The 18,398-nt window shown below is 63.1% G+C and overlaps 1 protein-coding gene across 1 annotated transcript in view; it reads left to right on the plus strand.

The window, feature by feature from the left end:
* Dock2 (dedicator of cytokinesis 2) overlaps nt 1-18,398 on the plus strand; it is a 160,259-nt gene that overhangs the window by 57,341 nt on the left and 84,520 nt on the right. The window contains 4 exon segments of the mRNA XM_048334161.1: nt 8,018-8,085; nt 8,087-8,164; nt 16,352-16,408; nt 16,410-16,448. Coding sequence (XP_048190118.1) covers nt 8,018-8,085; nt 8,087-8,164; nt 16,352-16,408; nt 16,410-16,448 — 242 coding nt within the window.

Consider the following 18,398-nt stretch of genomic DNA (forward strand, 5'->3'; position numbering starts at 1 on the left):
GACTCAGCGGCATGGCGGCGCGCGCCGGTCTCTCCTGAGGACCCCGTGAAGGGGCCCTCGCCGCGCTTTTCTGCGTGTCGCTCCCCCACGCTCGGCGGACGGTGCACCAGCGGGCGGGTCTCCCCCTCTCTCCCTCTCGCTACCTCCTTTCCTAAGAGGAGAGAGCGAGAACGGAGCCCCCGACATCGGTGCCCTCTTTCTCTCTGCCGGCACACGTGGTGCTTTCCTGGCGTGAGTGATACTCCCCCTCCATGGGGCCCCGTTCCGCAGACCCAGGCCGGTGGTGAGGGGTGGAGCCCACTTGGAAGGAGGCCGGGGGGCTCTGCGCCGAACCCCGGCGCTCACAGCCCTTGCGGAGCCTGCAGTCAATTCCATGGATTTCTTTTTTTTAAAGCACACGACAGGGCTGGGAATATGGCCTAGTGGCAAGAGCGCTTGCCTCGTATACATGAGGCCCTGGGTTCGATTCCTCAGCACCACATATACAGAAAATGGCCAGAAGCGGCACTGTGGCTCAAGTGGCAGAGTGCTAGCCTTGAGCAAACAGAAGCCAGGGACAGTGCTCAGGCCCTGAGTTCACGGCCCAGGACTGGCAAAAAAAAAAAAACAAAAAAAGCACACGACAGCGTCCGATCCGCCCCCCCCCGCCCCCGCCAGCAGATCCTTTTCAAAGCTGTAGTCTTTTTTTCCCAGCAAGTCTGCCCTGTAACAAGGTAAACGCGATTCACCACCGCGTGCTGGAGATGATCAGGGGAGACTTTGGGAACTGCTGAAAAGATGGCACGGAACCCCGTCCTCCACCCGCCTCATTTCACATCCAAGGAAGCTGTGGTCCAAAGGGGGGCGTGACCTCGGCAAGGCCAAGGTCACAGCGCTGCTTGTCCGATCCCAGCGGTGACTCTGCGGGACAGGCGGTCCCGAGGGCGGCCGGGCAGCGCGGTGGACGCGGGGGAGACCGCCGCCTCTCTGCTCCCCGGGATCTGCCCCGCGCCGGCGCGGTGTAGACCTGCGCGGCCCTCCTCCGTCGCCGGGAGGGAGCTGACCTCTGGCTTCCGTCAGAGCGCTTCACTTCCCTTGCATCCGCTGTGGCTGTCGCCTTCCGCTCACGGAGAGCGAGTCTGGATGGCAAAGCTTCCTTCTAAAGTCGATGTCAGCGGATGACGAGGCAGCCATTTCCCGCAGAGCCCTAAGCCACGGGGCGGGCTGTGACCCGGGCTGGGCGCGTGCGGGGCGGGTCCCCCGTCAGGAGCCGTGACTCGTCTAAATGGGGGACTACCTGATCCCTCCTTGTCCCCGCTCCTTTAGAGAACAGCCCGAGACAGGACTGCCAGAAATCTGAGAGGGAAACATGAACACAGAAGCCAGATGGGGCCCTTCTGGGCTCAGGCCCCCACTCGTGAGATGCCCCGGGGCAGTTCCGGCCATGGGCCCCAAGGTGCCAGGAACACGTGGTGGTGATGGTGGGCCACAGGAAGGGAGCCACGTCACGGGCCGGGCAGCCACGGGAAGAGGCAGAGCCAGCACTGCCCCAGCCCCAGCCCCAGCCCCAGCCATCTGCAGGGCACAGAAATGAGCACTAGGTATATTTCTGTCAATGATGGGGCTTGAATTCAGGACTTGCACACCGTCCCTGAGGTCTTTTGCTCAAGGCTAGTGCTCTACCACGTTGAGCCACGAGTGCCACTTGTGGTTTTCTGGTGGTTGGTTGGAGATAAGAGTCTCGTGGGCTTTCCTTCCTGGGCTGGCTTTGAACTGTGATCCTCAGATCTCACCCTCCTGAGTAGCTAGGATGACAGGGGTGAGCCACCAGGCCTGCTGAGCTGTAGGTTTAAATAGACAAAGAATGAACGACACTCTCAGGCATGGGGGTGGCCTGGCTGACCGTGATCGCTTCTTTCACTGTGTCTTTCTAGAGGGTCAGGTGACTGGCAAGTGGTGGCTTAGAACAGGAGAAAAGCAGATACAGACACCCAATGTCCCCCTGGCTTTTAGCTAACTTATGGGCCCGAGGAAGGAGTTCCCACTTTTCAGCAAAGACAGTTTAGGGGCCCACCAAGAAACTGCCCAGGTGCCTTGATAAACTCAGATAAGCCAACCATTTTACAAGTGATTTCTTTCTGGAAACCTGAAGTTGAGTGAGCATGCAGCGTAGGTCTTTTTGCTGATGTTTTAAATGATAAACTGCTTGCTGTTGCATTGGGTGGCAACGGAACCTGACTTTTATTCCAGGGATTGGCGTTGTATGATGACCTTATGTCTTGGACCTTCTTCCCATCTTCTTGTAATCTCCTCCTGAGAAGTGGCTCTTCTTCCTGATAATCTCGGTTCTCAATTAGGGGACATGACTGGGAGGGACCGAGGACAGCAGGGGACAATCCATCACCCCCTTTCCTGCCGCTCTAGCAGTTTAAAGCTAGCATGCGGAGAGCAAGTGAGGCTGGAATATTAAAGCTATTCATCAAAATAGTTCCCCTAATTTGGATGACTGCATGGGAAGAAAGACGTACTAGCTTGCACGTCTTGGTGATTTTCCCCCGTGATCTCTGTAACTCTCCCGATATTGCTTAGTTTATTTCCTGTTCCCCAAAGCCGGCCTTTCCCCTTGGCTATCACGGTGCCGTCCGTGGCTCCCAGAGCTCTGAACGCCACGTGCGGTCTCCTGGGCCGAGGGTGCCGTTCTTGGGTGTCTCTGTGGCCCTGTTCATTCGTGCCCCCTGGCCTGTGGGCCTCCTTCCGGGGGCCTGGGTGCCTCCCCCCCCCCCAGCTCCACCTCTAGAGAATGTATCAGCTCAAAGGAAGAGCCAGGGAGGTCGAGTCAGCTTCTGGTGACTTACAGGCTGTTAGAGTCAAACAGTTGAGAAATGGGTTCCTGAATCCATGGATAGGTAAGAACTTTGAGACACCAAAGAAATAATGCTATTTCTTTTACTGTGTGTGTGTGTGTGTGTGTGTGTGAGAGAGAGAAAGAGAGAGAGAGAGAGAGAGAGAAGGAGGGGAGGGAAGGAGAAAGGGAGAGAGAGGGGAAAAAAGCCCGTATGGCTAAATGCAAGGCCGGCAGGGTTAATGATGACACACTCTCGCTCAGCATCGAAGATTAACACGATAACTTGCATATTAACGCTCGTTCAGACAGCGCACTAATGGAGGAGGCATGCGGAATTGATTTCCACAGCAGCTGGGAAGTGCCGAGTCCTCCAGCCCCTCCGGCAGAGGCTCCCTCTCCACAGAGCTGCCTCGGGGTCGCGGGGGCCCCTCGGGCCTGGGGAGGGGGGCTGCCCTCTCCTCGGTCACTGTGGCCGCGGCCCCCCCCCTCGGCCTCTCTCCGTGGTGGGGATTCTCCAAGTGCGTTTCAGACACGTGGCTGGTGGCTGCTGTCTCCGTGGAGGACCGGGGTTCCCGCTGTGGGGTGGGGGGGGGGTCACCTGCTCAGTACCTTCTAGAAGCAGACTGAGTACTTGAGCCTCAGTCCTGGGGCCCGCCCTCCGGTGAGGACCCCGACTCCCTCAGGTCTCTGCCATAATAACAGACATGCACGCACAGGCGTGGTTACGTAGCGCTTGCGTGCACGGTGCAGACACTGCACATGCGTGTGCGTGGCTAGTACAGCGCGCGCACCCACACACCCCTTCCGCTAGCACGTAGATCCTGCTGCGTGCCTGCGTCGTCCACCCGTCTGCTGGCCTCTCCCGACGCCCCCCGGTCCCCCCGGCTCAGCTCGGGGCACCGCTCCAGGGCGAGCGCGTCGTCCAGGTTCCAGTTACGTGGGAATGGGGTTCGGTAGCAGCAAGGGCTTGGTCTGCGCCGTGAGCAGGATCCGGGACTCCAATTCCGGAAGGATTCCTTGCTTGATGATTCTCTCTCCCCCCTTCACTCCCTCTACCCCTCCCCTCCCCTCCCCTCCCCTCCCCTCCCCCTCCCTCGTCCCCCCACCCTGAAGACCCCCGCCTCAGTGGCCTTGGCACCCAGGCGGCCCTCGTTGGGCTCCCAGGGCGGCCGGGGCAGGCGCGGCTCTGGCTTTGTGACTCGGTGAGTCGGGCAGCACCGGGAAGATGGCGGGAGGCGCCGGCAGGGCTGTGACTGGCTCTCCCCTGACCCGAGCGGGGCGTCCGGGTAGCGATGGGTCGCCCCGTGGGGGGGGATGAGTTTTCTCCGGGCACCGGCGGGGGAGGGGGGTGGCAATGACATGCCACCGCGCCCCGGGCCGCTGTTGGGCCTCCGCCTCGGTGCTGGACGGCAGTCAGGGCCGACACCGGCCGTCCTGTGCCCCGGCCCTGTGAGGCCCACGAAGTCCTTCTGCCTGCCCCGCCCGGGCAGCCGCAGGCGGGGCTCCGAATCCAACCACGCGAGGAGCCTCAGAGCCCCCCGACCTGCCCCGAGGCCCCTGCAGACACAAAGGTCTGCGTGGAGGGGCACAGCAGCCCTTCCCCCCCAGGGCACAGAGTCACTGGAGAGCCCCCCATGGGCGCAGGGGGGTGTGGGCGCGGGGGGGGTTGGGTGTGTAAGAAAGAAGCAGGTGGGTTGAGGGCCCAGCCAACGTGGCAGGGAGGGCACCCTGGGAGAGACGGAGGGAGAGAGGGAGGGAGGGCGTCTGCACTGGGGGGGAGGGCGTCTGTCTGGGGGGGGAGGGCGTCTGTGGGGGGGGAGGGCGTCTGTCTGGGGGGGAGGGCATCTGTATGGGGGGGAGGGTGTCTGTAGGGGGGAGGGCGTCTGTAGGGAGGGAGGGCATCTGCACTGGGGGGGAGGGCGTCTGTCTGGGGGGAGGGCGTCTGCACTGGGGGGGAGTGCGTCTGTATGGGGGGAGGGCGTCTGTAGGGGGGGGGAGTGCGTCTGTATGGGGGGAGGGCGTCTGTAGGGGGGAAGGTGTCTGTAGGGGGGGAGGGCATCTGTATGGGGGGGAGGGTGTCTGTATGGGGGGAGGGCGTCTGTCTGGGGGGGGGAAGGTGTCTGTCTGGGGGGGAGGGTGTCTGTAGGGGGGGAGGGTGTCTGTATGGGGGAGGGCGTCTGTCTGGGGGGGAGGGCGTCTGTCTGGGGGGGAGGGTGTCTGTAGGGGGGAGGGCGTCTGTATGGGGGGAAGGCGTCTGTCTGGTGGGGAGGGTGTCTGTAGGGGGGAGGGCATCTGTAGGGGGGAAGGCCTCTGCACTGGGGGGGAGGGCGTCTGTCTGGGGGGAGGGTGTCTGGGGGGGAGGGCGTCTGTAGGGGGGGAGGGCATCTGTATGGGGGGGAGGGTGTCTGGGGGGAGGGCGTCTGTAGGGGGGGAGGGCATCTGTCTGGGGGGGAGGGCGTCTGTAGGGGGGAGGGCGTCTGTAGGGGGGGAGGGCGTCTGTCTGGGGGGAGGGTGTCTGTAGGGGGGGAGGGTGTCTGTAGGGGGGGAGGGCGTCTGTCTGGGGGGAGGGTGTCTGTAGGGGGGGGAGGGCGTCTGTAGGGGGAGGGCGTCTGTCTGGGGGGGAGGGCGTCTGTAGGGGGGGAGGGCGTCTGTAGGGGGGAGGGCGTCTGTCTGGGGGGAGGGTGTCTGTATGGGGGGGAGGGCGTCTATGGGGGGAGGGCGTCTGTATGGGGGGGAGGGGCGTCTGTAGGGGGGGAGGGCGTCTGCCTCAGGAGCAGTGGAGACCGTGGGGAGGCGGGGCCGGGCCGCGTGGGTGCGGGGCTTGGTGGAGTTTTCCGGAGGAGCGGGGGACCGCGCGGGAAGCTCTCCGTGGTGGCTGCCCACGCCTTCTGAGGCTGCTCCCGCGGCATCTCGTGCGCAGTCTTCTCTGTGGGCCAGGAAGGCGCTACGGAAGCGCATGGCACTTGGACTGGGCCGTGGTGTCCCCTGCCGCCGGTCAGAACTTCCTCAAGGAAGGAAGCGCTCCCCCTCCCCTCCCCCTCCCGGGCCCCTCCCCTCCCCTCCCCTCCCCTCCCCTCCCCTCTCCTCCCGGGCCCCCTCCCCTCCCCTCCCCTCTCCTCCAGGCCCCTCCCCTCCCCCCTCCCCTCCCCTCCCGGCCCCTCCCCTCCCCTCCCCCTCCCCTCTCCTCCCGGCCCCTCCCCTCCCCTCCCCTCCCCTCCCCCCTCCCGGCCCCTCCCCTCCCCTCCCCGGCCCCTCCCCTCCGTTCCTTCCCTTGGCTGGGGACAGAATTACAGTTCCAGTTGTGCTGAGGGCTGCCCTGCTGGCCTTCGTGAGACCCGGGACCCCCGGCGGGCGGGCGGGCCGGGCCTCCTGGTCTCCCGTTAGTCTCCCGTGTCCGTGACCTCTGGCTAGGAAGAGCGAGTTGGGTCCTGGCAATATTTATTTTTGAACCCGTGTAGGCCTGTTTGCTTGACAGTCGAGTGGCCATTTGCAAATGCTGCTTTCTGGGGCCTTCCGGCTCCACTCACAAATGACAGAAATTATTTCATCTCGGAGCAGAGGAGCCAGAGGTTTCCGAGAAATCATGACTAAAGAGGAGACAAAGTACTTTCTGAAAGAAAGAAAAAAAAAAAGCAGGCCGCCTTATTAATGGCTTTCTCTGTGAAAATCTTGCTGATTCCCAGAACCCAGCGCTTCTTCTTCAGGGGCTGCCGCCCGCGTTGCTGAGCCAGGGAGCTGACAGCTTTCAGGCTGACACACCGCTGGCCAGCAGCATCGCGAACATCCACGCCACGCGCGCAGCCGGCAGCCCCACTGTCCGACCCCAGAATTCTGCGATCCCGGTCGCTCGGTCCAGCCCCTCCACGTGATTCCCGCCCACCCCCCACCCCCCATCAGCTCTCCCACCGGCACAGAGGAGCTGGGGAGTCGCCCCTCCTTCTCCTGCTTTGGTGTGGGTTTAAGTCGGTCCTGATGCTCTTCAAGGCAGCCAGTGCTGTCTAGGGTCTGCCAGCACCGTTTCCTGGGACCCGAGGGGGCGGGAGCTGGTGGAGCGGTGGACTGGCGTGAACTCGCTACCCAGACTCCTCAGACCCCAACCACAGCTCCGCAGCTCTGGCAGCAGGGAGGGGGGAGGGGGGCGGCACGGGGATTTCCTCCTCTGCACAATCCTGCTGCCTACCTTCTAGGCTTTATCTGTGGTCCCCCTGCCCCCCCCCTTGCACCCCACATCAGTGCCCATCACGCAGCGAACGCCCAGGAGGTGACCGTGAGGGAATGATGGAAGGCCGAGCTCACGAGCACAGGGCTGTTGGTGGCATCTCTGCCTCCTTCTGCCTCCCGACCCGGCTTACAGCTGGAGGGAGCAATCAGCACGGGGGCCCCAAAGCCGGTGCCAACCCTCAGCACATGGTCCCGTCTTTGCTTTTGTTCTGTTTTGTTATTTTTGGTGCTGGGGATTGAAACTTCCTCCCCCTCTCCCTCCTCCCCCTCCTCCCCCTCCTCCACCTCCCTCCTCCTCCTTCTCTTCCTCTATCCCATTTCCCTTTCTTCCTTCTCCTCTCCCTCCTTCCTCCTCCTCTCCTCTTCCTCTTCTTTCTCCTTCTCTCTGTCCCCCCGCCCCCCATACTTTTGGACAGTACTGTGGTTTTGGAGTCAGGCTCTGGGCCACCGCTGACTCCCTCTGCCCAGCGAGCTGTGAAAAACAGAAGCCAGTGTGGTGTTTCCACCCTCCCTTGTCAGGGTCTCATTCGCTTTACACACTCAGTGCATTTTACATACGTATACGTTGCTCGTTGCCTCTGGGGAGTGCGGATCCATGGAGGAACTGGAATCGTGACTGGTGTCTCAAAGAAATCCTAGCCTGATCGTTAATAGCTAACGTTTCCGCAAGGGGAACACCTTTATGAGTTGCTCGCTTAATGAGAAGTCGCCATAGAATCCTATCGCACAGTTTCCACACCAAACTATAGCGCACACTCAGACTTTGCGAACAGATGCTAGGTGTCTACTGACGCCTGTGCACCGTCACCGCTCAGGTGAGATGGTGATGTGAACACGGAGCTGCAGCAGTAAGCTGGAGGTCACCGCCCCCCGCCCCCGCCCCCCGCCCCGCCCGCCCGCCCTCGCCCCCCCCCGCCCCCGCCCCCCGCCCCGCCCGCCCCCCGCCCCCCCACACGCCGCGTGTCCCCGCAGAGTGCCGGGACATCCTGCTTCCGGTCATCACGAAGGAGCTGAAGGACCTGCTGCAGCAGAAGGAAGAGGGGGCACCCGACCCTGGAGAAGAAGTACTGCGTCGAGCTCCTGAACAGCCTCCTGGAGGTGCTGAGCGGCCAGGACCCGGTGAGTCCTCGGGGCTGGGGGCCGGGGGCCGGCGGAGTCGGGGTGTCGGGTGGGCTGAGCGTGGGCGGGGCTGGCTCTGCTTTCCCAGCCCCAGGGCGCAGGGAGGCAGGGGGAGGGCGTCTCACGCCCCACGTCCCGTCTGGGGCCTGGGAGTTTGCTCCTGCCGTTGGATCTTCTTCCCGAGCCAGCGGCGCCCAGGCCCCGGGTGCAGAGACGGGTCTGGAGGGCTGGGGTTGGGGGGGGGGGCAGGACAGGGAGCCGGGGGGTGGGGGGGGGGAGCTGGGAGGCCTCACTCCCCAGCGGCTGGGCTGGGGGCACAGGTGAGGCTGCCTGAGGGTGGAATCCGAAGGGAGCCGAGCTGATGCGTGGAGCTGGCTCAAGCCTGCCTTTCTTGGGCAGCCTCCACTCGTCTGGAAGTCCACACAGTGGTCCGTCCTTCTAGGCGCCTGGTTCCAGAAGGCTATGGAGATAGAATAACCAGTAAACCTTTCCTAAGCAGGCGTGGAAGCAGTGCCCCTGTCTCCTCCTCTCTCTCCTTCCTAGAACATGCTCCATAGAGCTTTCTGGAAGGCCTGTGTCAGTGACTGGCTAGCATTAGACAACTGAGGAATGGTATTTCCTATCGCCTGGATCCTATAGTCAGCCACTAGTGTGAAGTCCCTGTGTGTAGTCTCTGTCATCTCTTCCTTCTTCTTCTTACTGCTCCAAGAGACATCTTTTCTTATGACTGGGTCAGTGTGGTGGCTGGGTTCATTCATTTGCTCATCATCCATCCTTTCATTCATGAGGCAGTGGGTGGAGGCGCAGGTGGGCGCTGGCCATCAGGGACCTCACGGCACTGCCTGTGTCCTAGAGAATGTCCTCACACACCCGTGTCAGCGGGTCACGATCTGCGGGACAGCGTCACTGGGCTGACACCCAAGTCTGGGCCGTTCAGAGGCCTGCCAGTCCCCAGGCCCCGGGGGGCCGTTTCAGTCCCCGAGGCCTCGTGTCACGTCCAGGATTCCCAGAAGCCATACGTACCCTGCTTTCCGGTGATGGGCGGATACAAGGAAATGAATTTCACGTCCAGACTGGGGTCGCCGGCCCGAGATGCCTCCCCTCCCCCCAAAGCCGGTGGGACGGCGAATCCCCTCCGGTCTCAGGCGCTGAGGAGGGGGCGGTCCGTCTCCCTCGCCGTCCTGTCTCCATGCACGGCGAGGGTGCGGGAGCCACAAAGGCGTGTGCGTGTGGGCGCGGGCACGCGTGTGCAGGCTCGCACGCGTGCGCAGGTATGTGTGCACGACGTACACACACAAGCATGCACACCCGCCCACGCCCTCCTCGTGCGTGCGTGCCTAGGCAGGGATGTGTGGGCCCACGTGCATGGGCGTGTGTGCGTGCCTGTGTGCGTAGGCGTATGTCTGTTTGCACACGTGTGTGTGTGCGGGCGCTGTCTTTGCTGAATGAGCTCTCCAGGGCTGCTGTCACTGCAGAGCGGGGTGGAGGGTGCGGCCCTCCTGGGGGCCTCTGTGGGGGGCACTGCTCCCCCCCCCCCCCCCTCTCTCTCTCTCTCTCCCCCCCCCCCAACAGCTTTTCCTTTGAGGTGTAGGCCTCATCCCGTGGCCGCCATCACTTTGAACCACACTGAAAATGACAAGTCCGGAAGCGTCCGACCCGAGCCCCTCCCGGCCTCGTGCAGGGTGATTCTCGGCACCGGTCCCCCCGCGCCCGGTCCTCCCGTCCGTCCTCCTGGGATGGAGGGCACTGGGGCGGAAGGTGCCGGCGCCGGCGGAGGGCCCCAGGCCCGGAGCCAAAGAGCTGCCCTTGCGTCGTGGTCCAGGCCGGGGGGCGGGCTTGAACTCGGGCAGCTCTGTGGTGCCGCTCTAAGGGGCGCGCGCTGACTCTGACGCGCCCCGCCGTGCAGGGACGCTGTCCTACGGGGACGATTCTTTGTCCTTCGGTATTTACAGGAAGTGGAGGAGCCGCTGGGCGCGTCCCTCAGTTCTTTGCCTTCTTAATTTGAGAGCCCTCTCCAGTCTCTAAAGCTGAGCACTTTCAAATCTACATCTTATAAACCACAAGATGGCCGCGTCTCCGGCCCATTTGTCCACTCAACATTCCATTATCTCTGGGCGGTGGTTGTGTGGCGTGTGCAAAGGCCTTGCACATCCGGATCTCTGGATGGGCTGCTGGGGTGGAACGGGCCGTCAGTCCCCAGGTCCCGTCAGCCCACCGGAAACCAGAGATCACCACACGGGCCTTCCCAGGGGTCTCCCGGGACGGGGGCCTCCGGGCGGAAGCTTCAGCAGGCTTATTTATCTCAATAAGACAAGATAAAGCAGGCAGAGTCTGAGAAGGGAGGGAGCTGTTCCCCAGCTTCACCCCCAGGGCCCGGGGGGTGGGGAAGGCTGCGGGCATGGCTTTTTTGGCTTTGTTTTGTTTTCTCCTTCTTCTAAGCCACTGTATTTCTGGAGGATTTCATGCTGCATTCCTATGTAGACACCTGGTTGAGTTACCTAGCAACCCCTAGTCATTAGAGACCGTGGGTGCCTGTGGGCGGGTCCCGAAGCCTGGCCAAGGTGGGTCACGTTATCCCTTTATGCCGAGGGAGGCCCGGACTCTCCCCAAGCCCAGACACAGCGCACGAGGCTCAGAGCTTTGTCTCTCCCCCAGCCCCTCTGGGAAGGCAGAGAGAGGCAGGCGGACCCAGTGCTGTCCTACTCTTGTAACCTCCGGTCTGCAGGGGGGCTGTTAGAAGTGGGGGGACAGGCCGGGGGTGGGGCTGGCCACTCTTGAGTCTTCTGATTTCACCTCTGGTTCTGTTGGAATGTGTGAGGGCGGTCCTTTATTAGTTCTCACATCCGGGTCACCTTTATCTGTCTACCCTGCCTCGTGCTATTTCTCATCATTAGAATTCTGCATGAAAACAAAGCAAAAGGAAACAACTCCCAGAGCAAGCATGCTGGCTGTTCCCTCCGGTGGTTTGTAGCTGGTACCGGCACACGGCGGGTTATTCCTGGCTCTGGGCTGGCACGGTGCCGCGGCCCTTGCCATTCCTGACTACAGACTCTGCCCCCCCCCCGCACCCCCAGGCCCTGCCAGACACAGCCCTGCTGAGCGGCTACGGCGATTACAGCCCAGGACACTTCCAGGGGGCGGGGTGATGGGGACAGGGTGCTGGTCACAGTTGTCATTGTGTGGGGGTCGCCTGGGTGGCTGGGGGGGAGGTGGGGGGGAGGGTCTGCCTTGGCCTGGGTGAGCGGTTCTTATTGATGGTGTTGAGTCCCTCCCCCAGCCCGCCCCCCCTCCTTCCCAGTGAGGGGCAAAGGCCTGGCTTCTGCCGCCATGGACGGTTCCTCCCCCCGGCTGGCCCAGCAAGGAGCTGCCCCCGCCAGGCCCTTGGTGTTGTGTCTGGGGTGTAGCCCCCGGGCTGGGCTTTGAGGAGGACCTGACTCCCCTGTCTGAATGGGGACACGGGGGTGCCCCGGCACGCGGTCTGCCGGCTAGGCCCGTGCGCGGCTGGGTCCTGTGCCCGTCCCCAGGGCGCCCACACCACCACCCGGCACCCACGGGCTTGACCTCCTGGGAGGGTCAGCGCGGGGACCCCTTCCCGGTGTCGCCCAAGCCCCTCTCCCCCTTTCCCCTGCACCCCGGGGAGAATTAAAGGTCGAAGGCCCTGGGAACAAAGTGAGAACTCAGGTTTTTTGGTCTGTTGTTTTAAAATTTAATAGGCAGGTGACCGTGAGCTAACCACGGCCCTGGAACCTGTGGTTGAACTGTAGTAAAATCGGAGGTAATGGATCCTCCGGCCTCAGAGGCGGCCTGGCGCTCGCTCTTATGGGGTTTGGCCCTCCCCGCCCCCCCCCCCCCCCCCCGGCCTGGGCTTTGGCGCCTCTGCGGTGTCTGAATGGCAGAATCACTCCGGAACACCGCTGTGGGGGGACCCAGCCCGGCACCTCCCACCTGCAGCCTGAGCACGCGACGCCCGTCTGTCACGGCCTGGCGGTCTGCTGGCACCCGAAGGAAGGACTCTCTGGGGAGGGGGGTCGTCCGCGTCCCCCAGGGCTGGATGCTGGCCGTCAGCGGAAGGTTCTCATGGCAGGAGGAGGCCGAGCTCGGGATACGAGGGCGCGAGCCCCACGGAAGCACCTGCTCCCCAAGGCAAGAGGGGACGGGATCGCGAGCTGACCCCAGGGTCAGGAAGAGACCCTGGTGACGTGGTTTCCTGTGTGCACCGGCGGCTCTGCATGCCGGCGGTCTCACCCGCGGTTCAGCACTCCCCCCCGCGCGGCGTGGCCTAGGCTCTGGTTACGTGAGGACGCCTGGAGAGACAAGGCTACGCTTCTTTTCTTTCTCTTTTCGGCTAAGAAGTTATCCTTCCGTCCGAGAGGCCCGTCGGTGGCGGCGGGCACAGGGGGCCGGCCGGCGGGCGTTCGGCCCCTTCAGTGCCCGGATGGCGGAGACGAGGGGCTCTCCCGCGCCCGCCGGCACTGGGCCACGGCGCCCGGCGTCCTCCCGTCCAGGCCTCGGCCCTGGCGGTCCGCGCCCCCCAGAGCCCCCTCGTCACGGACCCCTGACCACCGCGACGGTGCGCGTGGAAGCAGCGCGGCCGTCTTTGGATTTGTCTCTGACGCGGCCGGCCCCGACTCTTGGAGACGCGGCGAGGCAGGTCTTATTGACTGAGACCCCTCTCCCCTGGCCGTCCTCGACATCGTTCCCCGACGTTCCCAGCGCAGGGCCCAGCCCGGCTTGCCTTCCTTCTGTATTTCCGCACCTCCCGGGCGCGGGGCCCGATGCTGAGTCAACACTCAATAATTAATCTCTGCGGTCTGATCGATGCTCTCATCTTCAATTAGTTGACTTTCAAGAAAGACATGCTGACGCGTGTCCTACATTATGTGTATACTCAGCAGGCTCTAATGAGAAAGGTAGGTCAGCGGCGGTTGTCCTGAAATCTCACAGCGAAGCAGCGGGTGGTCTCGGTGTTACTGTCGTCGATGCACCTGTGGGGACCCTGTGGGTGCGTCCCCGGGGACCGACATGCCGGGCGGGGGCCGTCAGGACTCAGGCCGGCCTGCGTGGGCAGCCTTCGCCGCCTCCTGTGTGACTGGACGCCAGGCTCAGCTCGGCGGTGTCCGTCTGCTTCTCGTGGCTCACAGAGCTAATGGACGGGGTCCACACACCACGGCGCGGACCCTGTCTATTTCCCCAGAATCCCAAGGGCAGCCTCTCTCGTCCACCGCCCACCCCAATGAACACCCGGGCACGGGAAGCACGGCGGGAGGTGAGAAGTCAGAGGCGGCGTCAGGACCAGGCGCGGAGCCCGTGACTTCATCTCCCTTTCTGGTTGGTAGTGGCCGTGGAACAAAGCGTGGCTATTTGCAAACAACCCTTTGCATCCATTAGGAGAACCGTCTGAGTGCGCAGAGAGCTAGGGTGACTTTTGCTCGAGGTGACAGTTGACCCTACACGTTTTGTGAGCCATCCCAGCCGGCTTTGCTTGTGTCTCCTCTGGCTTGAGAAGGTTCCCTTGGCCACAGGAAGGGATGACGGAGAGATGGGACGTAGCAACTCTGCGGTGCTGATTGAGTCGACCTGGGTGGAGGTAGAATGCTTTTTCCTATGAAGAAAGCCGGCCTCAGGAGCAGAAGGAGGCTTTCCTGCCTGGGCGTAAGGAATTACATGCTTCAGTGAAGGTCTGACCAGGGTAGTTGTAATCTTCCCCAGACACCTCCAAACTAATTACTTACACGCATGAAATCTCCCCTGGAGGACGAGTCTCGGTGGCACGGTGTCCTTACGGAAGGAAGAGGGATGGACGCAGAGCAAGGAAGGAAATGGGAGCCTGGCATCTTTGGCGTGTGGAGGACGGACCACCTAGCATGCTATTTATAGTTTGTGCCACACGCTGTGAAGTGCGAAGAAAGGAAGTAGATTCGGACGACCTCCGCTCACCTTTACTTTCACCTGTCTGCCCGTCTGTGTGTCCGTCCATCCAGCACACGCCTGCCACCCACCCACACACCTTGCGCCGGCTCGGGGCCGAGGGGGCCGTGACGCCGCTGGGCTCGTGAACTGAGAGCCGTGGTCACAGGCAGGACGGACGATCCTCTCTGAGACGCGAGGAGAAGGCTGCGGGGTTGCCGGCGACCCCCTGCGGAGTCCCCTCGCCCCGCGGACTTCCCATCTCCTCCCCGCATCCGCGCCCCGCGCGTGGGCGCTGACCTGCGGCTGTGCGCTGCCAACACTGACCCCCAAGGGCAGGCACTGAACAGACCCCCGCTGTCCCCGAGTCCCCAGCGCCGTGATGGAGTGGGAGGCATCGGCCCTGGCTGCCTACCGGAACTTACGTGCAGAACGTTCCAAGGGAGGCAAAGCTGAGAGACCCCCCCCCCCAACCAGAGACTTAGACTTAGCCGAGGCACCTGCTGGGCACGAAAGGATTTCTACAGGCAGAAGCCCCTCTACCCAGCTATTCTTCAACGTGTCCCCTGCTAGATAGCTGAAGATGTTCAGAGAAGGTTTCTCCAGGTCCCGATTGTAGCCACTGTTATCCTGGCTTCCTTGGGGTGGTAGGGAAGGGGAGACGGGAGGAATGCTGAATTATATATAGCAGATGTTATTCTGGATGGAGGAGCAGCAGCTGGCTGAGTCTCCAGCAACTTCCCAAGGCACCAGCTTCACCCCGAGTCTCAGGACACTGGGAGCAGACAGCAACTTCATTTCAACGGAGCCCGCGGCGTGGGTCCGGGAACGGCACGCGGACCCGGCGCGGGATGAGTTGATGACAGCACTCGGCGGGGCTGGGCCGCGTGCGGGGCGTCAGGTCGCTGAGCCTCCCGGGCAGGGCTTTCCTGCTCGCTGGCGGAAGCCGGGGCTCAAACTCGGGGTCACAGAATGCACCGTGGAATGGAGATCAAACTCGGGGTCACAGAATGCACCGTGGGAATGGAGATCAAACTCGGGGTCACAGAATGCACCGTGGGAATGGAGAAAACGAGGTGCCTGTCTTCTCCTCCGCCGGGAAGCAGAAGCCCACCTGGAAATTCACCCCCCACCTCTGCCCCACCGATCACGGGTGACGTGGGAAGGCACGGCCCAGGCTTCCCAAGAAGGGGTCGCCGTGAGAAAGACGGAGAAGCCTTAAAGTGGATCGAAGTCACCGGTGACCGTCGGTTAAGGAAATCACGGATTTTGTATGACCGTTATCCTGGACACGCACACGCGCGGTGGGGACTAGAGAAGGGGAGACGCCTCTCGAAATGAGAAGAGACGAGAAGTCCTTTGTGGCAGGCGGCCCTGAGGTGCGGCACCGTAGAGCCGGTGGAGCCGGGCCTCGGCGGCCCCCGCCCCGCGGGGACCCGACGTCGCTGTGCCCGGGCAGGTTCCGCGCGGCTGCACCAGGGCCCACGCGTGTCCCCCTGGTGCTTGGCGCTTCTCAGCCCGATTCTGTAGCACCTGAGACGGACAAAGGAGACGTGGGAGGACAGGATTGTGACGTCTCTGAAGTGGCTCACGCAGCTGGCCTGTGGGCACGCTGGTGACAGAACGGCGGGGTTCTGTGGTGGAGGACAGGGAGGCCAAAGTCTAAGCAAGCCCTTTACCACCACCTCACGCCCAAGAGGGCTCGTGGAGTTTCCCTTTGTGTGTGTGTGCTGGTTCTGGGGCTTGAACCCAGGGCCTGAGCTGCTTCACTCAAGGCTGGTGCTCTACCACCTGGGCCCGGCCCCACTTCTGGCCTTTGGGTGGTTCCTTGGAGGTAAGAATCTCATAGATTCTCGTGCATGGGCTGGCTTTGAACTATGGTCCTCCGATCTCAGCCTCCTCAGTTGCTAGGATTACAGGTGGAGTTCTGGTACACAAGGCAAAGTGCTGAGCAGCGTGAGGGGTGACCATGACAGAGGTGAAGTCAGGGCGGAAAAGCAACAGCGGTGGTGACAATGGCGGAATGAGGACGGGATGTCAGCCGTGATGGCGCCGTCGTGGCAAGGGTGGTGACGGCATAGTCATGGTGGCCACGCAGCGGTGGTGACGGTGATATGTCACGGGGGCGGTGACGCGGGTAGCAGCGGCCACGCCGGGGTAACAGCAGCGGTGACGGAGCGGCTGTCGGCCGTCACCGCGTCTGAACCCCTTGTCTGTGTTCCGGCCGGCGTGTGCAGCCCACGCTCCGCCGGTCACGGGGTTCCCCTGACTGTGTTGCAGGCCTTCACCTACCAGCACATCCAAGAGATCATGGTGCAGCTGCTGCGCACGGTGAACCCGGACGGTGATCGCCATGGGCCGGGACCACCCTCTGATCGTGAGTAGCCCCTGCGTCTCGCACCCGCGCCCCCACGCTCCGGTCATGAGCAGCTCTTCCCTCTCCTCGCACCCGTGCCCCCACGCTCCGGTCGTGAGCAGCTCTTCCGTCTCCTCGCACCCGCGCGCCCCTCAGAGGCTGGGGCGGGTTTGCCGGGAGGCCTGGCCCCGTGTCTTGCCGGGTGCGCGACTGTCCGGCTCTGCCGTGGAGAGCCTGGCCCTCCCTCCCTGAGTCGGGGGGATGCGGGCGCTTGTTCTGGGTGTCTGGACGACTCAGGTCGAGGACTCGTGGGACGCGTTGGTCTGCCCGCCAGCCGGGGCGAATGCCGCTGGGAAGGAGAGGTGAGGGAGGGGACTCTCTGTAAGGGACTGTAAGGTAGAATGTTCCAGAGGCATGTCCGCGCAGAACCCCGGCTTCTAGCCGAGGGTGAGCCGTCCCTGGGCTCAGGATTCTGTGAGCGCGGATTTCTGGGTGATTTTTGTCGTGTGACTGCTGGAGCGGTGAGGTCGTTCAAGGTCACTGGTACGTGGTGGTGGTGGTGGTGGTGGCGTGTGTGTGTGCGTGCGCGTGTGTCTCATCTGCACGGTTGCTCCTTTCTGGAGACCGGATGATCCCCGCGCTCATTTTGGTGACTTAGGGTAAACTCGTGCTTGTTTCCAGCACACGCCTGGTGACCGGGGGTAGAAGCCCCGCACCGCTCTGGGGTGGGCTTTCCCTCACTTTCCTCCTCCGTGGGGGGAGCCCCCGGTGCAGGGTGGAGGGGCAGTGTGGGGAGGGCTGGGTCCCCCGTTCCCTGCGGCCGGCCCGTCCTGCCTGGCTCACCGCCCTCAGCCGTTCCGGAGCCCGCAGCGTCATTCGGCCGGTGGACGGTGGCAGTGGGGGAGGGGAGGGGGCGTGGGGGAGGGGAGGGGGCGTGGGCGCCAGCCCACCTCACTAGGAGGAAGGGGTGGGTGGGGCGGGGAGGCAGATGGATTGGCAGGAACGGGAAGAAAAAACCCAGCAGGGCTTTCCGAAGACGGCACAGCTTCAACCCCGCGCATCCGGCCTTCCTAACGCTTTCCAGAATAGAACAGCATCCTCCAAATTAAAGAGGATGATCTCGGGATGTAATTACTCAGGGGTCAGGGTCTGTGTCTTAGTGCTGAGGGCCACCATTTAATTTAAATTGAAATCTGACAAGGAGGAACGATCCTCACTGCACCTGTCATCTTTAATTTTCCGGAGGTGGCTCTTATTGGTTCATTTCCACTGCTTGGGAATATTAAACAATCTGTGTTTATGGCAAATACCAGACGGAGCAGGCACTTGTGGAATCCCTGCCGGGCCCTGCGTGGGGGCCTGCGGCAGCCTGCACCCGTCTTACTGGGTGAAGCCCCCCCCCCCGACGCGTCTCACCCGAGGTAGTGACTGCGGCCGGAGCCGCAGGAACCCCCCAGGCTCCCGGGGTCACGCCCGTGAGCGCAGCCACTCAGGAGACTGAGATCGGAGGATCGAGGTCTGAAGCCCGCCTGGGCAGGAAAGCCCGCGAGGCTCATGAAAACCCGGTTCACCAATAAAAAATCCCCCAGTGGGAGACGGTGCGTAACGTGGCAGAGCCCCGAGCCCTGTGCAGAGCAAGCTCAGAGACAGTGCCCAGGCCCGGCTCAAGCCCCTGGGCTGGCACACGCACACGCGCGCGCACACACGCACGCACACACGCACACGTGCGTGCACACACAGTGGCGGCATCTCTGCAGCTGGTGGCCAACTTCCTGCGCTCAGCCCCCCGTCACGCTCATTTGCGGGGTGACCCTGGCCGGCTCTCTCGCCGTGGGCCACCGCGGAGCCGGGACTCCAGTGGACGTGGGCGACCGGACGCTTGATGTCAGCCAGACAGCGCGCCGGGCGTGGGAGACGGGGCATCTCGGGTCAGGACGGGGCTCTGGGGTCCCCTCGCGGAGCGGCGCTGGG

This window comes from Perognathus longimembris, chromosome 25 (assembly GCF_023159225.1).
Source record: "Perognathus longimembris pacificus isolate PPM17 chromosome 25, ASM2315922v1, whole genome shotgun sequence".
Classification (NCBI taxonomy): Eukaryota; Metazoa; Chordata; class Mammalia; order Rodentia; family Heteromyidae; genus Perognathus; species Perognathus longimembris.